Source organism: Cetorhinus maximus, chromosome 9, assembly GCF_964194155.1.
Source record: "Cetorhinus maximus chromosome 9, sCetMax3.hap1.1, whole genome shotgun sequence".
NCBI lineage: Eukaryota > Metazoa > Chordata > Chondrichthyes > Lamniformes > Cetorhinidae > Cetorhinus > Cetorhinus maximus.
Window position 1 is genome coordinate 99,043,430 of NC_135887.1, and position 24,157 is coordinate 99,067,586.

Consider the following 24,157-nt stretch of genomic DNA (forward strand, 5'->3'; position numbering starts at 1 on the left):
AGCAGCATTTCACTTGCATTTCCCCTAACTTAGTCTACTGCATTCGTTGCTCCCAATGCGGTCTCCTCTACATTGGAGAGACCAAACGCAAACTGGGCGACCGTTTTGCGGAACACCTGCGGTCTGTCCGCAAGAAAGACCCAAACCTCCCTGTCGCTTGCCATTTTAACACTCCACCCTGTTCTCTTGCCAACATATCTGTCCTTGGCTTGCTGCATTGTTCCAGTGAAGCCCAACGCAAACTGGAGGAACAGCACCTCATCTTCCGACTAGGCACTTTACAGCCCTCCGGGCTGAATATTGAATTCAACAACTTTAGATCTTAAACTCCCCCTCCCCCCATCCCCACCCCGTTTCTTTCCCCCCCCCCCTGCTTTTTTTTTTCAATAATTTATATAGATTCTTCTTTCCCCACCTATTTCCATTATTTTTAAATCTAAAACTAAAACCTTTAGTCTTTCCACCCCACCCCCACTAGAGCTGTACTTTGAATATCCTGTCTTCCATTCTTAATTAGCACTTTTCTCAGACAAATACCACCACCTTCAACACCTCTTTGACCCTTTTGTCTGTGACATCTTTTGATTATCTGCTCATCTCCACAATCACCACACCACACCCTCAATGTGTCTCTCTCTCTCTCTCTCCCCCCCACCCCCCACCCACCTTAAACCAATTTATATTTCTCCCTTCTTCTAACTATGCTCCAGTTCTGCCGAAGGGCCATGAAGGCTCGAAACGTTAACTGATTTCTTCTCCGCTGATGCTGCCAGACTTGCTGAGTTTTTCCAGGTAATTCTGTTTTTCTTTGTTTCAACTGTTCTCTGTAACAAAGAAAGTAATTTTTAACATCTCTGTGTGGAAATTTGTCCTATCTTCTCTCCTCACTCTCTTAATTTAAGTTGATGACTCCTGGTCACTGACTCCTCAACCAGAAGAAATTGTCTTTCCTTATCCCCTCTATCAACACCCTTCATAATTTGTAAAAGCTGTTATTAAATCTTCTCTTCGCCTTCTCTGCTTCAGTGGTAGTAGTCCTGGTATCTCAAATCTTTTCTCGTAGCTTTATTTCCCCATCACTGGCATGACCCTGGTGAATCTACACTGTATGCTCTCCATTGCCTTATCGCCCTTTAAAGCCATACCTAGTGCTATGCATAGCACTCAAACTGCGGCCCACCAAAGCTTTGTACAAATATATTAGCTCCTTACTCTTTCATTTTACACCTCATGTATAAAACCTAAAATGATCTTTTTTTAATGTTTTTCCTACCTACACTCATTCATCAAGTAATTATATATTTGAGCCTCAATGTCTCTTTGTTTAATCAGACCCTTCAGTGTCTACAGGGCAGTTAGCCTAACATCCCTTATAGGGAGATTGCTAGAATCCATTATTAAGGAGGTTATAGCAGGATACTTGGAAAATCATAATTTGATCAGAATACTCCAGATGTGCTCTCACCAAGGCCCTGGAAAGCTGCAGTAAGACATCCTTGCACCTGTACTAAAGTCCTCTTGCAATGAAGGCCAACATACCATTTGCCTTCTTAACTGCTTGCTACAACTGTATGCTTGTTTTCAGTGATTGGGGTACAAGGACACCCAGGTCCCTTTGTACGTCAACATTTCCCAGTGTACCACCATTTAACTAATAGTCTGCCATTCTGTTTTTCTTACCAAAGTGAATAACTTCACACTTATCCACGTTATACTGCACCTGCCATGTATTTGCGCACTCACTCAACTTGTCTAAATCGCCTTGAAGCCTCCTAACATCCTCCTTACCACTCACATTCCCACCTAGTTTTGTGTCATCAGCAAACTCGGCAATAATGCACTTAGTTCCATCATCCAAATCATTGATATATATTATGAATAGCTGGGGCCCAAGCACTGACCCCTGTGGTACCCCACTAGCCACCGCCTGCCACTCCGAAAATGACCCATTTATTCCTACTGTTGTTTGTTGATATCATGTGAAGTGAATCAGATTGGGTGAGGACTTGCAACTGTGATGGTGGGGACTGCAGGAGGAAGCCAAGAAAGATTGTCCACTTAGCACTACTGTCTGAAGATGGTTGAAGCATTTGCAACATTCTTGTTTTTACTCAGGTGCTGGGCTCTGCCATCTTTGAGAATATGGAAGTTTAGTTGGGTGTGGTAGGACTGCAGGACATTGACCTTATCCGTTACTTATGTGATTATTTAGCTCTGTCTAGACCATGTGCTTTCGCATGCACATGGCACTGTTATAACTTTTCCAGTTTGGCCCATCACTATCTGGTGCTGTTCTCAGCATACCCTTCTGCGCTCTTCAGTGAACCAGAGTTGGTCACCAGTTTGATGATGATGGAGGAGTGAGGCATAGGCCAGGCCATGAGGTTACAGATTGTGGTCCACGGTTCTGCAGGTGATGGCTACAGTGCCTCATGGATGACCAGTTTTGAGCTGCTGGATCTAGATCTGTTCTTAGTCTATTCCATATAACACAGTGATAGGGTCAATTGACACATTGATGGATGTTCATCCTCAGTGTGAAGGTGGGACATGGCCTCCACAAGAGAAATGCAATGGTCACTCCAACCAATACCGTTATGGCCAGACTAAGTGTCTGTAACTGACCTGCCTTGCAAAATTATTTCAGAAGACACTGTATTTCTAAGAAATGAGTGCCAAAGCTGAAGCCTTTTTTTAAATCTCTAAATCAATTGACAGAGCGGGTGGGAAAGAATAATGCTGGTCCAAAATATTCAGTGTTTTGAGCAAATTTGATTTGTTTGCCATTTCCTTTTGATTTTTGTGCTCACTTGCCCTTGGCCTCATATTTGTAGTTTTCTAGCCACTTTACTCACTTTTGATTTGTACCTTCCCTATCTCAACTCTGATTTGAAGCTGTTTGACTTTGAATGAATCAAGAAAATGTGATAGTCTGTGCTATTTTTGATATATTATGATATATAGATGAAATAATAAATGGCAATAAGATCTCTGCTACAAGTCTTAGCCATGTTTTAATTAAGCAAGTTATTAACTAGTTATTGATTCAAAGATTTTGAAAGTAATGTTTCACCACTCATATTAGCAAAAGTCAGTCCAGTATTCTGTAACTCTGAAAAATATGCATGTAAATCCAGTTACTGTAAACTGAAACTTCTGAACTTGTTCAGTGGCAATTGAAACAAAAGTATAAAAAGAGAAAGCCAATGCTTAAATAATTGCTATATGTGGTCATTATTTTCGCATCCTCAAATACCGTCCACATTTTCACTTATACTTATTTGGATATTATGTTTATTAAGTAAATGGCATTTATTATCTAAGGAAAAATTAGTGGAGGCTTGCAATGTAGAGTGACCGCTCCTTAAAATAACTTGGTCATAAATAAAGTAGATTGGAAACATGATATAACTAAAATATTTTTTTAAGTCCTGTGAAATGGAATGGAAAACAGTTTACCTGCCAAGATTGTTAAATAACTATGATCTATTTTATGCCATTCGCTCTGCAGTAAAATCAGATTTTCTTCACTGTTCGCAATTTTGCTCAATAATGTATAAAGCAAGTTTTGGGATTAGATTTTTAAGTGTATTATTTCTCTCTTAATTTCAAAATTAGCAATTCATATAAAATAGTTCTTTACAAGTTTTATGTAAAACAACTCGAGCTTAATTAATTAATTAAGGTTAATGAGAAATCTAAATTTCTCCAATAAACAACTAGCTGGAATATTACTAACCTATAGGTTAATTTCTCATTCCTTCATTTGCTAGAGAATCCCAGAGTAACATTTTTTTTGTATTGCGAATTGCACTTTATTGAATGAGTCAGATCTATAGACCTTTTGCCAATGTTCACTGTTTGGTTACAAATTCACACTATATTTTGCCTCACAAGTACTATTGAATATGGCACCAAAAGGAAACTATACAGTAAGTCCTCACTTAAAGTTGTGGTTATGTTCCTGAAAATAACGACTTTAAGTGAAACAACTTGAACTGAAAATTGCTTCAAGTAGGAATCAATGTTAAAACTGTAGTTAGGTTTTGTAGGACACTCCTCAACAAAAAAGAAACAAATATTAAGTTGCAATATTTTACATTGCTAAATTCCTACATTGGTAAATGAAATAACTTTTATATTTTTAAACCTTTTTTATTTTATAAGAAAAATGTAACTTTCTACTTACAGTACCTCCTGTTCACCACTGATCCTGCTTCTCGAACCCCCTGTTCCCTGATCGTGCTGCCCGACCCTCCTGCTTCCTGATCCTGCTTCCCGAACCTCCTACTCCCTGATCCTGCTTCCCGAACCTCCTACTCCCTGATCCTGCTGCCCGAACCTCCTGCTCCCTGATCCTGCTTCCCGAACCCCCTCCTACCTGATCCTCCAGGTTGCTGCAGATTCTCCCCCCTCCCCAACCCGCTGACTTGTGGCCTTTCCCACTCCCCACCCCTCTAAGTTGTGACCACTCTGCGCTCCCCGACCTTGAGTTATGGCCTCTTCCCCCTTCCCACTCCCTGACTCACCGTCTTGCCGCTCTCCTCTCTTGGACTTACGTTCCCATTCAAATTCCAGATCTGATTCAAAGCCGGAGCTCCAGTGTTGTGGAATTAAGAGTCCCGGAGGTGTAGAAGTGCTGAGCTGGGGCTGCTACAATCCATATTTTTTTTAAATGCCCCTGCTCGCCGCTTCCCTCTCCTGAACCCTCGCTGTGAATGAGGGCTCAGGAGAAGAGCAGCGAGGCAGGAGCAGCTTCTACAGTCGTTCTTTTAAAAAAACATAGATTGTATCTGACCCAGCTCAGCACTCCTGCACGATCGGGACTCACACTTCCACAACATCAGACCTCCAGCTCCGAATCAGATCTGAATGTTGAACGGGAACGCAAGTCTAGGAGAGGGAAGCTCTGAAAGGGTGAGTCAGGGAGCAGGAGGTTTTGGGGGTGGGGGGGAAAGAGGCCACAACTCGGAGGTCGTTGGGGAGAGAGGCCGCGACACTGAGGTCTGGAGGGAAGAAGGCCATAACTTAAAGAGTGGGGAGACGCCACTACAAAATCAGGTCATGCGGGGAAACTACGTTAAAAAGAATCTCGTGACACTTAACGAGATTACAGACCCCATTAACTGACCGACTTTAAACCAAAACAATGTTAAACTGGACTTACTGTATTTGCAAAATATCCAATGTATTAATTAATGTCACATTTTGCAGCGTTAATATATTACTAAGTGAAGTGATAGGACATAGATATGTACCACATTTCTGCACACGCTGACCTCTCAGCCTCAGCTTAGAAAATCAAGCATCGAAACACAGCTAGCGATAGAAAATTGAAACAAGGCAATTCTAAATCATGCTTAGATGGCTCGTGTTTAAAAAGCCTGTTACAATTTAAAATGCAGCTTATGGCGAATATGTTGTTCTCTAATCATTGACTAAATTTAGAAATATAAACTGTCAGATTTGGCTTATTTCAGCCAAGGCCAATTTTTTGTCATGATTTGCCCCTGAATTTGTCAGCTCACTTCTGCCACTTCTGATGGAAAATGGTGTCAGATGGAACTGTAAACAATATTATGGTGGCAGGATACAAGAGCAATGATATTCTCCAGTAATCATTGCTACAATATAAAAGGACCTCAGAACTGTATTTATGGAAATTTGTGACCTGCCTTTTTTCTGGAATTTTGAATTTCCAATGTGTATGTGACCACACACACATTTCCTACACATCACCAGTACAGCTGTAATTTAATAGGGAGGGTAAGATAAATTCATACCAGTAAATAGCACATCTTATAATTAAAAATGGTTTCTGAGCACTGCTGGTTGAATTAATCTAGTGACGTGAATAGCTCAGGTACCAGCCACTGAAAGCGTTGAACTCAGCAAACAAGCTGCTGGATTGAAGTGTGATTGAGCTCTTCCTACTGGCATGTTCACTCTGAGTTTATGTGCTACAGTGCTTCTTCTTGATTTACGTATTTATAATTTGCATAATCCTAATTCCAAAGATGGGCTTCAACCCTCTATTACTGCTGCATATTCCACGTAACACCTGTCTTAGGCTCCCTTATTAAGATTGGTTAGTCTGAATGGCACAGGCACCGAGCCGTCTGCGGTCAGATTTTCCAGACCTGGATGTGGTTTAAGCAAGCAGCCGCCACCAAAAAGTTGAGGTTCTTTTTAGGTTTAAACAGGAAGAATGGGAGTGATCACCCCTGCTCCAAAGCACCCCTGAGAGCCACTGCCAGCCTGAGACCTGACCCCTCCGATACTTCCCCACCCAACCCTCCCTGGACATGTCTTCGGTTCACTTCTGACCTGGCAAGTGGCCCAATATTGATCTTTAAAATAGGCAAGTTCCCTGTGGAGGTGGGATAGATTCAGCAGCTCATCCAAATAATTTTCATGAGGCTCGAGGCTCATTTCAGCCCACCGAATCAACATGCATCAGCACTTGATACTGCCTTTGGCATAAGCATGCTGAAAATATAGGTGCAAAGCTGGCAAGTAAGGTGTGCTAAAACAGCAGCATTAGATACTAATGAAGTCCAGGGTTTTATATTTTGGAATAGGCTGCATTTTTCTGATGCTGCAACTGCGGGTACACTCATTGCAGATGCAGTTGCAGTGCCTGCATCAAAGATGGTGCAGTCCTAACAAAGACAGAAAAGAACGCACAACACTATCGCACCCCCTCCCCTGCTTATTTGCCTCCCACCTGTTCCCCACTCCCACTCCCCCCAGCTCCCTGCTGCTCCCCTCCACTCCCCACAGGGCGAAGAGAGCAGCAAGCAGGGGGTGAGGGAGAGTGGGCACACAACAGTGACATCAACAGCAGGAGAAACCATACATGCACTGTTGGATGGAGTGAGTGCTGAGTTCCTATTCCTGTTTGGCGGCTGGCATTAGTATATAAAACATGATTCCTAGCAAATGGTCTAACACTGCCATCTAGTGGATTTATTAAGAGCATATTGTTGCCTTTTTGCCATAAGAGATGTAAAAAGAAGTAATATGCCAGTACACTTTATAGATTTATAAGATTATAGGCAGGCAAATGAGATTCAGTCTGTTATGCTGAAACCAGAATAGTTAAACGTCCTGTGTCTGGTATATACATGGTAATTTTAAATTCTGAAAATAGATGGGTTTGATCAGGTGGGAAGTTAAATTGTTAAAAATCTGAAATGGGAACTGAACCCGCATTGCATCTGCCTACTTCAATTTTAACGGAGGCAAGACAAAGGATGGGCGACCGATCCGCTCTCAGAAAGCTGGTTGGTCATTGAAGCTTATAAGGAGGCTACATGCCTTAACTTTAATAGGTGCCATTCCAGGGGTGGAATTTTCCCAGATTTGCACTAAGTGCAGTAGCGGGTGAGCAAAATGGCGTCCTACCCGCTGACAGCGATGGCGAGTTTTCATGCCATATTGTCCCAAGCCTGCCTGATTATTTTTGCATTCCGGCGAAACTCGCCATTTCCATGGCGGGCAGGCTCTCATTCAACCTCCCGCCATCACCCCACCCTTGCATCACGCCGACCGCCATGTTTAAAAAGCAGCTGCCAGCACAGCGCTCATCGCTACCAGCTCACTACCACTGCCAGGGAGACATGGCCACCAAAGGAAAAAAGACTGCAGCCTCCCGCTTCAACAACGGGTCCCTTGAGCGACTGCTGGATGCCGTGGAGGCACACCCGGATGTCCTCTACCCCCGCTCTGGCCGCAGGATGGGCAGCAAAGTCACCAATCCAGCTTGGGAGGCGGTGGTCAGCGCAAAAGCCCTTCAGGAGAGGACAGCCACTCAATGCCTCAAGAGGATGAATGATCTCCTCTGTTCCGCCAGGGTAAGTCACTCTTTTCATCACTCCCAACTCTCTCACTCTCAAACCCATCGCACATCCACAGGGCCCTCACTCACTGCCAGTTCAAGGGACATCACCATTCACTCTCTCACGCACACCTGTGTTGTCCTCAGCCCATCCATGGGACCACTCACCACCTACACAGACCAGGCTCATGTATCATCTGACCTGGCAGGCGTCCTGATACGCTCTCCCCATCTCTATCCCTGCAGGACAAACTGGCCCACACCAGGAGGGAAAGTTCGCAGACTGGTGGAGGAATGCCATAGTCAAGGTTGTTACAGAATTTGAGAACAGCCATCCAGCTGGCCAGCGATGATCGGGACCAGCCCTGTGCTGACGTGAGGTTGATGCTGCTCTCAAGTCAGGATCCAGCAGTGCAACATCCATCAGACAACCATAATGTGTTCCATGCCATAGGCCACTGCCATGCACTAATTATCTCCCCTTGCTTCCGCAGGCCCATCACTCCAAGAGCCAATGGAGTCCATGACCCAGGGCCTCCAAGCCAGTTCGGAAGGGACATCCGAAGGGGAACCGGAATACACCTCCCTACAAATTCCATCAGAACGCTCGCCCACACCCTCCACAGCGCAGAGACACGCATCTCGATGGGACCTAGCTCTAGAATAGGCACGGGGTCAAATACTGGTGAGCACAGTGCACAGTTTGATCCACGACAGGTGGCAGCAGGGACTTACCAGGTCCCCAGCATTCGGAGAGCTGCTGCAGGCCAGGAACTTGTTGAGTCCAAGTCAGGTGATGAGCCTCTGGACTCAGTCATGTCAACAGTTGCTAGAGCAGCAAAGGCAAGCTCGGGAACATCAGGAAGGGATGTTTGCTGCACTCCTCATTGCGAGGCACAATTGAGGAGTCCGTCCATCTTCATGCTGAGGTGATAGCGCTGACATTGCAACACACCGAAGTCAACACTGGCAGGATGGCGGCCGCCGTGGAGACCTTGGTCCATGACGTCGCCCCTGCATTGCTGCGCGGGCTTAACTCTATCATTGATGCCATAGTTGGGCTCCAACATTGTGTACACGAGAGGGGTGCAGGGCAGCTGAATCTCACTCCAGTTACCTCTCCCCCTTGGGCCTGGGGCCCTCAGGCACCCATAGGGAGGAGAATCAGCATGTGCACGCCCCAGGGCCATCCACCCAGGTGATTCTGGGAGTGCCCAGCCCACGTGAATCCCCTCTTCCTGTGACCTCCGCAGCTCCAGTTTCACAGACCGAGGAGGGTGCCACTGCCACACAGCAGGGCCCCAAAAGCAGGCTGGGGCCCTCCAAGTTTCAGCCCGCCAGAGGACAGCTGCCAAAGTCATCACAGATGGTGTTGCAGTAAGCAGGCTGCCTCCACCTCCGCTGTGGATGTCCAGGGAGCACTAAGAAGTAGTGGCAGGGTTAGGGCAGTTAAGGAAAAGTAGTTGCACAGCCTGAGCATGGGTGTTGGTCACTTGTACATACTGTTCACTATTGTCAATAAGCTCCCAAGAATATCTCCCTGCCTGTGGTTCCTTGTTCTGCTGAGCAGTGTTCTTATCACTCAGATGTGAAACCTTTCTGCACAAGAAAAAAGGCAGGTGTCTCAGTCCAGGGCCTCTTCCCTGTGCTCTGTGCAGCCTCCGGACCACAGTGATGGTCCAGCCTCACACTCCCTGGAAACACTACTGATGCCTGCACTTTGGCGGTGCTGGTCAATGCTGCCAGAATGTAGTGGGCAGGCGCCACAGAGTTCTTTCAATCACTCTGTGTGCTGTCTGGACATTTAGGATGGGGCTGGCCCCCATCACCAGTGACTGTGACCATTGATGCTGTGCACCAGCTCCTGAAGGGCTCAGGTGGTGAAGGCGGACACATCGGATGTGTCTAAAGTTTCATGTCTGCGTCTCTATGAGATGGCCCTGATCATGGAGCACAAGCGAGCTGCCCTCAGCCTGACAGGAGTCAGACATTCACAGAGGCTATGTGAAGATTCATGGAGTGTCCTCATTGCATGTTATCATCATCCTCCTGCAATCGAGCAACTATTAGGACCTCCACTGCATCTCCATGACAGGAGCATTCTCACGGAAGCTTTTGGTGCTGCCATAAGCCAGACTAGAGTGAAATGTTCACAACTGTGATGTGAGGATCTCTGGGGACACCTCACTGCATGTTGTCATCATCTTCCACAAATCTGGCAGCTATGAGGGTCTCCCGAGCATGCCTGCCTCATCTAGCCAGTGAGAGAGCCTCATCCCTGTCATTGTAACCACTGAGGGACCCCCCACCCCCAATCCCTGCTGCCATTCTCCTCATCCGAAGAGTCCTCCATCTCCTCCTCAGCCTGCTCGCCTCCCCATTGGAGAGCCAGGTTGTAAAGGGCACAGCAGACGATGATGATGCATAACACCCTCTGTGGACTATATTGCAGGGCACTGCCAGCCTGGTTCAGGCACTGGAACCGCATCTTCAGCATCCTGATGGTCTGCTCCACCAATTTGCGAGCTGCAACATGAGCTTCAATATACTGTTGTTCTGCTGCAGTCTAAGGCTGCCGCACAGATATCATTAGCCTCGGCATCTGCGAGTAGCCCTTGTCCCTGAGGAGCCATCCCTGCAGCCTCTGTGGACGCTGGAAGACTGTAGGGATCTGCGAGTGACTGAGGAGGTAGGCATTGTGCACACTCCCTGGAAACAGTGCGCACACCTGCAGGATGTGTTGTTGGTGGTCACGTACCAGCTGCACACTCAGTGAGTGAAAGCCCTTGCAGTTGATGAAGTCCACCGTGTTAGCGACGGAGACCTGAGTGCCTCATGGGTGCAGTCGATTGCACCCTGCATCTGTGGGAATCCCAAGATCTTGGCGAATCCAATGGCCCTGGCTGTGCCGGGCGAAATGCACAAAGTTGTGTGCCCTCGAGAAGATGGCATCTGTGACCTCATGGATGCATTTGTGGGCAGCGGCTTATGAGATCCCACAGATGTCACCTGTGGAGCCCTGAAAGGAGCCACTAGCCTAGAAATTGAGCGCCGCAGTCACTTTCACAGCTACTGGCAGTGAATGCCTTCCATGTCCCCTTGGCGCCAAGTCCTGCAGTAAGCAACAGACATGAGCAACCAGGTCCCTAGACATGCAGAATCGTCGGCGACACTTGATCTTGGTCATCTGCAAGAATGTCAGGTGGCATCTATAGACCTTGGGTGTCGCTAGGCGCTGACCAGCCTTGACTCGCTGTCGCTCCTGGGCGGTGTGTGCAGGAGCCCCAGCAGCCCCTCTTCCTGAGGTTGCTGCTACTGCCTTTGTGTGACCAGGAGCCTCAGTTGTTTTCTCCTCAGTCTTCTTCGCTCTCTGTAGGCCATCAGACACACAGCTGGATCACCAGGATCCATGATCCAGACATGGTCCTCCTTTGGCATGAAAGAGAGAGAAAGAGACGTGGTTAGCATGGGTGTACTTAGCATCCTTTCCTGGCCCTGTGTGACCGCCACTTAATGCTTTCTGGGAAGTGCTGGCCACCCTCGGATGGTCACAGATGAGTGTGCTGCATGTCTGCCCTGTCAGCCTGCGACATGGGGGACACTGATCCAAACTGGGATGCTGCGATTGCAAGGGGCTGCGAATGCTTTCAGCAGTGACTGCTACATGGCCAGTGTTGGTGAGGAGATTGTATAACTTGTGCAGTCCAACTGCTGCAAGGTCCAGTAAAGTGGTTGCAGACTCGCAGTCTGTGCCAGGGTGGTGGGGGGTAAGGTGTGGAGGGCTTGGTGGCACATTGGTGCCTCCACATGCTTGAGTGGGCGGGCAGGCTAGGAGCCCGACCCCAAGCATATCACTGTGGCTACACCTGAACTGTCTCAGTTGCAGAGGGATGGTCAGTTTATACAGGTTTATATTACGTGTAATACAAGTTTATACTGCGTGGCCACTTCCCTCACCTACTGTTTGTGCGCAGGATTCCAACACCAGGGCAGCAATTGCCCCTGACATCCCCACCCTGAGTACAGTCACCTCCGGGGCCAGCAGTTGCCCCTGGACATCTCCCTTCCCACCCCGAGACTACAGTCACCTCCGGGCCCGGGCGGCACTTCATGCCAGCCCCCGGCATCCCTGAAGCCTGCAGTAAGTGACCCTGGTGAGCTGTGGAAAACGATGCTGGTCACCCACCTCCATTCCCCCAAAGTGAAGGCTGACAAGTGCACTTTGCCTGTGTACTATTGAGAAGCACATCGATGTGTTTTCCCACCGACATGGACGGACGATCCGGTGGTGGGATGGCCTTTTAATGAGATGCTGATGTATTACAATGAGTTCCCTGCCAACCATTGGCGGGAAATGCAGGCTGAGCAGACGACCATGACCTGCCTTCCCACCGCCATGAACCAGATTGTGCTATTTTGTCTGCGCCCACCATCTGTCACGCCCACTGCCAGCGGGCACGGAAAATTCTGCTCGAGAACTGTTTGTGGGCCAAGAGGAGCAGAAATATTTCCTCTAGACCCAACAAGCAAACCTGTAAATGCCAACCCTCACCCCCACCACCTTCAAAATCTCCCACATCACCAACTCTGACCCTCACCCATGACCCATGATTCATTGTATCACCACGACCCTCCAAATCAGACCCCCCTGGACAGGCATCTAAGTCTGTCAATAGAATTGGCTTTCGGGCAGGGAATCTTTTTTTTTGAAGAACTAAATATAGTATGCCTTAAAATTCCACAGGGCTCAGGGTATCTGAGATTTCCCAAGATTCCCAAACATAACTCCCACCCCTACACTGAAACCCAACCCCAGTAAGATATTTACTGTATGATAACCTGATTTGGGCTACAGACTTATGGGCAGACTATTGAGTTAGAAGTACTCATAGTAGAATGGATGCTTCTTATTCATCAGTAATTATCCTAATGTATTTTGGAAGAGAAGGCTAAGTAATAGTTCTTTTCAGGTCATTATATTCAACGTTGTATACCATATACTGAAGATACCCAATATATAGATAAGAAAGCCATACAAAATCTCAACAGTATTGAACAACTTTCCACTCAGAACAAACACCAAAAATATAATTATTTGTTTTTTATTTAAATCGTGTGGAGAAATGGGTATTTTATTGACCATTGGACATATATTAATAGCAATAAAATAACTTATCCGTTTTTTTTTAAAATGTAGTTATCCTGGACTTTTGGTAGTACCTCAGTCTGTGTTGGACAGCAGCTTACAGAAGGTTGCACGTTGTTTTCGACACAACAGGCTGCCAGTTGTGTGTTGGAAACACACTAAAACAAAGGCTGTTCTGCTGCGCTCTGGCGGATTCCATGGAAAGGGAGTTGTGGGACTCTTTAAATCCCAAAATCCACACTCAGCTGGTGAGATTTGTGTTCTTTATGCTCATAAATGCATTTTTAACTTTAAGTAGCATGGTTGAAGCATTTGTTTAAAATCTAATGGTTCAAAGTTAATATTCTCGTTATTTAGAAAAATGCAACTTGCAACATATTTTAATATCCTTACTCTTTGTTCGTTAAGATATGAGGACAGTTTCTTTTTCGGTATTATATAGAGCTCCAAATTGTTTCATTGTAAATAAATGTATATTTTTATTACAAATTATGTGTTCTCACTTTTCTCTCCATCAATGATTTCTGTACCATCTCCTCATTTGAAGTGGCCAAGCACAGTTAAGCACAACTACTAACTATTGCTTCATCAATCGGCCAGCAGGGGTGGACACATCTGAGCTCTAGGACAGTATGTTGTCCCTGCCATGGTGGGGCACCCAACTACATCATAAGTTGATTATTGCCAAAATACATAAGCAGACGATGGATTGAGGTGTTGCTGGTTGTAGTACTCAACCTGGTAGATAACATAATATGAAGCATAAAGTTTAATTGCTGTTGTACAAGGCTGCTAAAGTTACATGCATTTTCCAACTTTCTATCAATCGAAGTACTTGGAATTACCTGTAAATATTAATAATCATTAATTTCGTTTTCATAATTTGATATCTATCATGTGACAAATATTGATTTGAATTTCCCTTTGAGCCCAATTTCATCGTCAATTATGATGGATTTTCTGTCTAAACTCAGTAGAAGTATGCATTTTTATTAAATATTCACTGTTCCCTCTTCTAAATAGAGTTGTAACATTTGCAGTCCTCTGGCACCATCCCCACATCTAAGGAGAATTGGAAGATTATGGCCAGAGTGTCTGCAATTTCCATCCTTACCTCAGTAACCTCAGATGCATTCCACCTGGACCAGCCAATTTTTCTACTTTGAGTGCTGCCAACCTTTTAAATACCATCTCTTTATTTTTATTCTATCCAATATCACGTCCCTCTCCTTGTCTACTATTCCATTGGCAGCATCCTCTTTAGTGAACGCTGATGCAAAGCACTCATTTAGTACCTCAAACATGCCTAATGCCTCCATGTGATTTTTTTGGTCCCTAATTGGCTCCAACCTTCCTTTGACTACCCTTTTACTGTTTACGATTGTAAGAGAATTTTTTGGGTTCTCTTTTACGTTAGCTGCTAATCTATTCCCGTGTTCTCTCTCTGCCTCTTTATTCACTTTTTTACATCTCTATTATTTGTATGCAGCTTGGTTCTCAATTGAATTATAAGATTTACATTTGTCATAAATCTCATTTTAATCTTGAATCATCGAGGGAGCTCTAGTTTTTGATGCTCCTCCTTTTCCCTTTGTGGAAATGTGTCTACTCTAACCCTAAACCATCCTCTCTTTGAAAGTCTCCCATGGTGCAATTACTGTTTTGCCTACTAATTTTATGATCCAAATCCACCTGCTGTAGATTATTTTTTATTGCACTGAAATTAGCCCCCAACTCCAGTTAAGTACACTTGATCTTTCCTTGTCCTTTCCCATAATTATTCTGAACCTGATGATATAACCACAAATGATATGTTCCCCAAATGCTCACCCAATGCAACATGCACCACTTGCCCCATGTCATTCTCCAGAACTAGACCCAGCAAAGCCTCCTTTCACGTTGGACTGGAAAATATATTGATCAAAAATGCCCTCTTGTACACATATTAGGAATTCTTTTGCCCTTTGACCTTTTACACTATTACTGTCCCAGTATGTATTAGGATAATTGAATTCCCCCATTATCATTACTTTACACTCTAGACACCACTCTACCATTTATCCTTTGATAATCAATTAATTTGGTTGGTATTTTACATATAACAAGATTTCATTTTTTATTTTTCCTATTAGCTCCTGTGTCCTCAGAATCATCAAGTAGCATTGAACAAGAAAAGTACCTACAAGCTTTGCTGAATGCAGTACCTAGCTTCTCCAAAATGAATGGCAGCAGCACACTCACTGGCCATCCCAACGTCACCTTTTCTCCAGGTGCAATTGCATAAAGATTGGTTGTGATAAAGTGGTGCTAGGGACTGAGGGGAGACATTTAACTTAAAGATGTGATTTTTATTGATTTTGGACCCTCACTTTGTCTGATAACCAGTTTTTAGTATTGCTATAAAAAGAGACATATTATCAAAGCTTTTTGTCCTGCAATCATCAGGACAATCACATAAGATGAGTGCAAGATGAAAAGCTTCAATAGTATGTCTCTTTTATCAGCAATTCTCAAGTTCTGTGCTACCAAATGACTATTAACCAGTTTTTATTTTTCTTACAAAGAATATGTGGAATTTGTCTGCTCCAATGTCTTTGTACTGCTGCACAGTACCACAACCTACTACTTTGAGATTCATTGAATGGCGCTCCAGTTTTTCCTCCAACATTCACATGCTGACACCATCATAGCTGAGATCAGGATATGTGGGGCACAGTGGGTTTGAGTTACATGATACCACTCTGTTGGATATTATGCAGTATGGAAGAGACATTTCTTTTAATGAAGGGAGGGAGTCATTCCATTCTTCTTCTCTATCAAAATGCTTACTGATAGATAGAGATATTTAAAAGCCCAGTTTCCAAAAAGCACGGCAATATGCTTGTGCAGTAATTATGATAAAATGGTTGTTTCAAATGTAGTAATTGCATCTTTCCTATGACTGTTTATCTGAAAATACTAGTCACACTACTAATTAGAACTGATTGTGAAACCCTTGCTTTAAAACAAATGTACTGTTATATGTGTATTTTTTAAATGTTTAAATAAACCCAAAATTATGAATACACAACTTAGTAAAAGGGTGAGGAGGAATTTTTTGATAATCTGTCCAGAGGAAGTTGGGGTCATTTAGAGGTAATCCTGAAGGCTACATATGAATATTGTACAGGCATATGAGACTTTGAAAGTTAGACTGCTCGAGAAATTGTGTTGAACTAATCAAAGCAGGCATCCAGTCTGTACTTAATTCTTATACAACATAACCATACACTTCCTGCTTCAGTTCATTTTAACACTTTCATTTCTTAAACTTTATCTGAACTTGTTTAATTTTGTAGATCTGCTTACTTCCAGACTTGACATTTTAAGTATCAAACAGTTTATTAAGGGTAAAGATAAATTTTAAGAACTCAGTTTTTCCTTGCACTTTCTCTCTGTCGCTGTTCTTGCTTCCTTTGCTTCTTTTCTGAAAGCGTTGACTCCTTGCTGAGGTATGCTTCCATGGTGCCAGTCATCCTTTCATATGACAGTAAGTATCAGATGAGGCATCAAAGGCTTTATCTTGTCTCGCCTTATCTCCAAGTATGGAATGTTGGCTAATGATCAGAGTTAGGAACCTTGCCCAATTTTCATAACCTTCATCACCCTAAGATAGCTCAAATTAATTCTAATGTTTCTGACCTGAGATCAACTAAGTTTGCATGGACTGAATTTTGAATCTCGGACATTACTGGTCTGTTACTGCACTTAGTTACTGAAAGTATAAACATATTGAGTCATCAAAAGAGCTTTTTCCCCCTTTTTATCAAACCATATTTATGAGTGAATCAAAATCAAACTATAAACACATTTAATTTTGTTTTTAGATATAGCCATTGACAAACGGTCCTCTCGAACAACCAGCGTTGTAAAGCAGATGGTTCCAGCACATTTGGATGTGCATCTCCCAAACAGTTTTACACGCGGAGGTTAGTACTGTTATATTCTAACTTTATCTCAAAGTTCAGATTCAAGGAGATCAGGAATTATTAAAAGGTCTTCCCTTACGTGTATCACTGCCTTATTAAGTTGGAGACTCTGAAATGTAATCTCAGAACATACAGGTAGATTTGTCAAATGTATTAGCACAGGTTATTTCCCCCACAGAGGTGAGTTCCCAATCTCAACTCCTCTGCTATGGGAATGCATAAGGGAGAGTAAATCAGTGCTTCCACCACATCTAAATGGTACACTTGCCTGGCAGCTGAGATCATTGTTCAAAGTAGGTCACCCACAGGTAAAATGTGGCTCACGAACATTGGAGGAGAAAAATAAGGAATTGTGACCCTTACCAAGAAAATTTACCAAAAAATAGAAGTACCAAAATCATTTGTTATTTTGTGCATATTATTTATATTTTTACTTTTTTTAAACTTCAAAATGCTGTCTCAGGGAAACACGTTCATTTTTAGCCACACACTTATCAGTTTATTGAAGAAAAGGGTTGTTTTCTGAGCTCAGTTTTCAGTCTTACAATACGCCCAAATGCATGGGCAATGAGGAAAACAATTCAGCATAGGGGATCTCAAACACATGTCCCTCCATTCTGTGCCATTGGATAGTGGTGCCTATGTTCAGGAGACCACTGTGCCATCCCTAAGGGAAGCTGCTTGGAAAAGTGAAATCAATCATTTAAGTTTATATAGATGTCAGGGAGAGAAAATTAAGTAGCATAGAAACCTGTGAGGCTACCTGGAAAAAAATTCTAACAGTCTGTTAAGGAACAGATTAGTTAAGGGCCCCAACTTAGGCGCACACGACAAAGTGATCCAGGCCTCAAAATTGTCAACAGCCTGCTCAAGAATTTTCAGCTGTGACTACATGGAGTGGTGAAGTTGAGAAATATGCCTTTGCTCTATATCACTAGGAGCTCTGCAAATAACATGAATGTTGTGATTATTGTTTTAAGGATTGAAATTATAACAAAAACAACTTTCATTTATATAGGGACTTCAACATAGTAAAATGTCCCAAGGAGCTTCACAGGAGCTTTATTAAACATAAACAACTGGAATATATGCCTTTAGTTTTACCTTTCTACATGTTAACATCAGTCGAATATCAACCATACTCTTTGTGTTACCCAGAGGAACAGTTTGTGCGGAAAGAAGGAAGCAATATAATTTTGGCAGTTATGTTTTAAGGTATAAAAGTTAGGAGATTGATGGGCCCAGAAGTGGATGGGAAATGGGCCTCCAGCTACAATCGGGCCCCGACCCCAATTTCATGCTGGCTGGCCAATTAATGGTGCTGCTGTGCTGAAATAGCATTATAGAAAATAAGATAAAGATTAGGCAATAAGATAAAAAGCAGGCAAGACAATATTACTGGTCCAGAATTCTGACAGCACCATTGTACCTTCAGAATTAAGGCAGTGTGGGACTTCCACCTTGAAGTCATAGCGCGAAGAACATCAGAGGAAGAGGCTGGGCGCCGACTTAACTTAGGGTGCTTCTAGTGAGCTTCCTGAAGGCAGTCAGCTGCCCCAGGGAGCTGCAGACCTCACAGAATGAAGGAAACGACAAAAATGTTGCAAAATATGTCTATGCAGCACAATCAAGCACCTGAAAGCATACCTCATAAAAAAGCTCCCAGATATCTCTTTTTATTTTATTTCCCGACGGAGATTTCATCGCGCCCTGGATCGAGGTTTGAGCAAAAATGTGAATGCCGTCTGGGAGAATGGCCCATCTGCCAACTGTAAATGTGGATGGGCCACATAAAATCACTGTTAATTGCTTCATTAATGGGCTTAATTGCCTGCTTAATTATCAGCAGGCGTGCTTCAGACTGCCGAGCGTGTTCGTTGGGGTCGGGCGCAGGCCCATCCATGGGATGTAAAATTCTGGCCCAGCTCTTATAGATGTTGGTCCCACCTGCAGATGGAGGTCATGTCCTTAGATGCACAGAAAAATAGCAAAGTTTATTTTGGAAAATCAAAATTAATTTTAAAAATTGTTAATTTAAAGCTGAAAAAATATTATAGAAAATAAGATAAAGATTAGGCAATAAGACAATAAGCAGGCAAGACAATAATACTGGTCCAGAATTCTGACAGTATCATTGTACCACCAGAATTAAGGCAGTATGGGACTTCCACCTTGAAGCCATGGCATCAAGAACACCTCAAATTACTGGAAAATACCCAGAGGAGAGGCAGAGACCCGATGCTGCAGCAGAATTTTAAACCAAGGAGACAATGGAAACATTAATTTTGAGAAAGGTAGCATTGTGGTTATGTTACTGGACTAGTAATCCAGAGGCATAGACTATTGATCCAGAGACATAGGGCAAAATTTTTCACTCGGTGGGCGGGCGCGCGCCTGACCCACTCAAGCGTGAAATAACGTGCGTTGACGTCGGCCAAGTGTGCCAACGTCAACACGCACTCTCACGATATTTCGCTCGGCGGCCATGCAAGGGAGATGGAGGCACTCCCACAATTAATGAAGAGGCCAGTTAAGGCCCTTGACACACCAATTGTCTCCGAATTTACGTAGCCCGTGAGAAACGGGCAGGCCACAATTTGCAAAAGCTCATCCACGGGTGGGTTAAGAAGGGTCAGCAGCATTCTCAATGTGAGTCGTGAGGAGTTTCAGAGATTGTGTGCTGATGTGAACTGGACAGCTTCATCTCGGTTCAGAGCTGCATTCTGAACATTTCTAGGCTTCATTTCAGGACTCATTGTTGTCTTCCAGGCCCTCAGAGGAATCAGACCATGTGGGCCCTTCCAGGTATCAGACAGGCCTTCCATAACCCTAGTAATGGGGATTGTGGTCTCTGCTGGTGGCACCTCCTCTGAGGAGGAAGAGATGGGCAGAAGAGAGAGGAGGCCAGGTGTCCCAATGCAGTTTCCAGGGGAGTGACCTGTTGCAGGAGAGGCACAGGCACAAGTGGGGGCAGGGCCAGCTGGCAGTACAAGGTAGAAGGAGCCACAGAAGACGCCACTATTCTGCTGCCAGGGTTTACAGGCAGCGAGGCAGCTATCTCAATCTGTCCGAGGTGCAATGCCGAAGGAGGCTCAAAGGAGACATTTGTCCATTTGTCAGAGGACCGGGCCTGAGATCAGCTCCGACTGTGTGGGCGGACACCCCATGCCAGTGGCTCTGAAAGTCACAGTGGCCCTCAGTTTCTATGCTTCCAGCTCTTTCCAGGGCTCAGTGGAGGATCTGTGTGAAGTCTCCCAATCAGCTGTCCATAGTTGCGTTAAACTGGTGGCAGAAGCTCTGTTCAGGCGTGCATTGACTTTCATTCATTACAGTGCAGACAAGGCCAGCCAGGCTGAGCAAGTCAGAGGCTTTGCAGCGATTGCTGGGCTTCCCCACGTCCAGGGTACCATTGACTGCACACGTGGCCATCAAGGTGCCAGCGGGTGAGCCGGGTGCCTTCGTCAACAGGAAGGGATTCCACTCCATTAACGTGCAGATAGTGTGTCATCACATGATGCAGATTCAGCAAGTCTGTGCAAGGTACCCTGGCAGCTGCCATGATGCTTACATCCTGAGACACTTCCAGGTGCTGAGGCTTTTCAGTGCTCCAGCCCGACTGGATGGATGACTGCTGGGTGACAAGGGCTATCCCCTGAAAAGGTGGCTCATGACGCCTCTCTACTACCAAAGAACAGAGGCCTAGCAGCGGTACAACAGGAGCCATACTTCCACAAGGGCGGTGATAGAGAGAACCATAGGTCTTCTCAAGATGCTGTTCGATGCCTGGACTGTTCAGGGGGCACACTGCAATACCCTTAGAGCGGGTGTCACTGATAGTGGTTGCATGCTGGGCTCTGCACAATCTGGCACTGGCAAGGGAGACCCAGTGGAGGAAGAGGATGTTGATGCAGCTGCACAGACAACAAATGATGAGTCCAGTAGTGAGTCTGAGGATGAGCACAGTGAGGAGAATGCTGAGGGCATGGACGCTGACCTGGGTAACCTCCAGGGAGGCAGGGACACCTGGGATGCTTTGATCCAATGCTCCTTCAGTTAGCCTACCAAATAAGAACTACCACCACATGCCAGGACTGCAGGCTCCATACTTAACCCCAGAGTGGACCATTTCCTTGGCCACCAACATACACTCTGCGCTTGTGCAATAAAGTTTCAGGAGACACATGTCCATCATTATATAATGGCCTACCCTATACCTACAGAACAAACGAAGCATACAGAGGCCAGTAGCACAAAATAAAATCTCATTTAATTGTGCATGTGAAACATAGCTGAAGTAAACAGTATCCGGTATTGTTTATCACACCATTAAAAAAAGTTAAAGCAAAATGGGGGAACAAAATGTCACCCGTGATAAGGCTGTTTTGTGTTTAAGGTGTTATTACATTTTTACATTTACATTTACGGGTTCTACGTCTAGGTGCTCCCCCCACCTCGCTGGCACCTGCATTGGAGACAGCCTGCTGACTCTGCTGTCTTGTTGGCCTTGATGACCTTGGCGGTCGCCCTCTGGCCTGTGGAGCCTGTGATGGCCTCACCTGGGCGGGAGCGGCCAGTGCCACGGCTGGCATCTCCCCAGTTGTCACAACCTCATCAGATGCCATGGTCACTGGCAGAGGGGCAGAGGAGCTACTGGCATCATCCGGAGCGCCCTGAGAGGAACTCAGAGACGACAGGCAGCTCGTGCGCCAACGTGAGGTTGCTTTAGACCTCCCTGCTCACCAATGATGGAGATACTGGGTGCCCAGTCCATCTCCCACACGGACACTGACCAGCTGAGGTCATTGCCAGTGTGGTGGGCTTGCAGGTCCAAGTGCATCCCCAGGGACCCCTGATTGTATCCCTGGAGTAGCCTCTCCATGAGAGTTGCCACTTTCTCCATAGAGGAGGCATTGCGCTTGGCCCTGAGGGTCAACGCAGTGGTCGTGCTCCGCAGGGACTCCTCCTAAAGGAGACCGTGGCAGGTATCCCTCATGTATCTCCGCCAGATCCTTGCGCACACCCCGCAGGACTTCCAGCGTCTGCTGCCTAATGGACGACTCCAGAGGCCTATCATCAGCCATTGACTGAGCATTGTCCTGGCCTCCAACAGTCCTCCAACTGCCGGTGTCCTGGGGACTCTGCCTCCGCCTGCACCTCAAGTGAGTGGGAATTGCCCTCACCGAGATACTATACAGTGATCTTATGCCCACCGAGGTACTGGTATCTGCGCTGGTACCTGCTTGACAAAGCAGGTGTGACGCAAGTGAGTGCTGAGCATGGTGGTCCTCCAGGGTCAGGGGTGGCCCTTCAGGGACATGTCATTCGTTAAAGTCATCACACTGACACTGTGCATGCCAGGCACCCTGGTGAGACAACAGAGATCTGCATCATGGTGCCCTCATCTTTCGATTATCAATGGGGACTCCAGGTTCAAGGCTCACATCAATATAGAGACTACACTAGAATAGTTGCAATAATTGACATTCTCACCTCTGTGCACTGCACTCTTACCTTCGTCTAGCACCCCAACCTCACCGCGGCCAGTTGATCGAGATGCATGATGCCTCTCAAGCTCCAGGGCCTCCTGCTCATAGTGAGTGAGGATGAGGAGAAATGAGGGTCCCCCGCCAGTCCGAGACCACTCAGTACTATTATGGGATGTCTTCTCCTGAAAGGACGGAGGAGTATTGATTAGTCCACTCTGTACCTGCATCACCATTGCAGCCTGGCCAACCCCACCTGAGGAACACCTCGCAGGTACATCCAATTCGTGGCCCTCGAGCCACAAGGCGCTCAGTCCAAGCAGCCAGGGCTCACCCCCTCGGCCAGCTCTGGCATTATTAACAGTTGCCACTCACACTCTAACACACCTGAGGTTCACGGGGGGTGGGGGTGGGGGTGGGGGGCACAGGTGTCTAGCTCTTAGCTGTTCTGCACACTGACCCATGTCAGCATGGTACTCACCCTTCCCAATCGCAGCAGATCATTGAAGTGCTTTCAGCACTGCACCTATGTGCACCTCACTACATCGTGGCTGCTCACCCTGGATGCCACCTCTCCCAGGCCTCCTTGGTGAGGTGCGGTGGCCTCCTCCTCCTGTCTCTGGGGACAAGGGTGTCCCTCCTGGCTGCCGCCTCCTTCAGGAGGGCAGTGAGGCACTCATTGGAGAAACATGGGGCCGACTGCTGTACCGACCTGCCCTCCCACCTGCCGTATCCAACCGTACTGGAATCCATCTAGATTTCAACGTACTTCCGTGGCGGGCTGCCTGGGCCACTTTTGAATTGGCGACTGGGTCGCCACTGGACCCAGCGGACATCATGCCCCTGCCTGCCCCTTCTTGGAGCTTCCCCAGCTGCCTTTCATGCTGGGCAGGCCTTAATTGGCCCACCAGCATGAAATCACGGTCCGTTCCCAATCGCGGGCGGCGATCGACTTCTCAACCACACCAACCCAAGCCCGCCCACCAAGGGCAAAATTCTACCCATAAGTTCAAATCCCACCACAGCAGCTGGGGACTTTAAATTCAATTAATTTATTTAGTCTGGAATGAAAAGTTAATGCCGCCAATGAAACATCCAGATTGTAAAAACCCACCTAGTTGACTGATGTCCTTAAGGGAAGGAAATCTGTCTACATGTGACTCCGGACCCACAGCAATGTGGTTGTCTCTTAACTGCCCTCTGAAATGCTTTTGCAAACCATTCAGTTGTACCAAACTGCTACAACCAAGTATTATAAAAATAAACAGAACAGGCCATCCTGCATCAACCTAGGCACTGGATTTGTACATGGCAAAGGCACACCTAGTCAAACCTACCTGCAAAGTCTCCTCACTGATATCTGAGGATTTGTCCGAATTTGGAAGGGCTACTCCACAGACTGGTCAAGCAACAGACTAACACAGTCATGGTCACAAATCATAGCTTTCAGTTCATATCCCAGGTTCTTCCATTATTTCCCTGGGTATGTCTTGTGGAATCTACCACAGCCGAGAGGGAGTGGCCTTGGGTGTCTTCAACACTGACACCAGATCCATAAAGTTCATGGCAGCAGATCAAACATGGGCAAGGAAACCTCCTGCTGATTATCACTTACCGCGGTCTTTCAGCTGATGAATCAGTACTCCACCATGTTGAATTGCACTTGAACGAAGCATTGAGGATAAATAAGGGCACGGAATATACTCTGGATTGGGGACTT

The 24,157-nt window shown here is 45.7% G+C and overlaps 1 protein-coding gene across 2 annotated transcripts in view; it reads left to right on the top strand.

Moving 5' to 3' along the window:
- Window positions 1-24,157, top strand: part of sbf2 (SET binding factor 2) — a 669,356-nt gene that overhangs the window by 597,760 nt on the left and 47,439 nt on the right. For both annotated transcript variants that reach the window (XM_078549182.1, XM_078549183.1), the window contains 3 exons: window positions 13,038-13,234; window positions 15,119-15,256; window positions 16,853-16,954. In XM_078549182.1, the coding sequence (XP_078405308.1) occupies window positions 13,038-13,234; window positions 15,119-15,256; window positions 16,853-16,954 (437 nt within the window). The remainder of the gene's footprint in view (window positions 1-13,037; window positions 13,235-15,118; window positions 15,257-16,852; window positions 16,955-24,157) is intronic.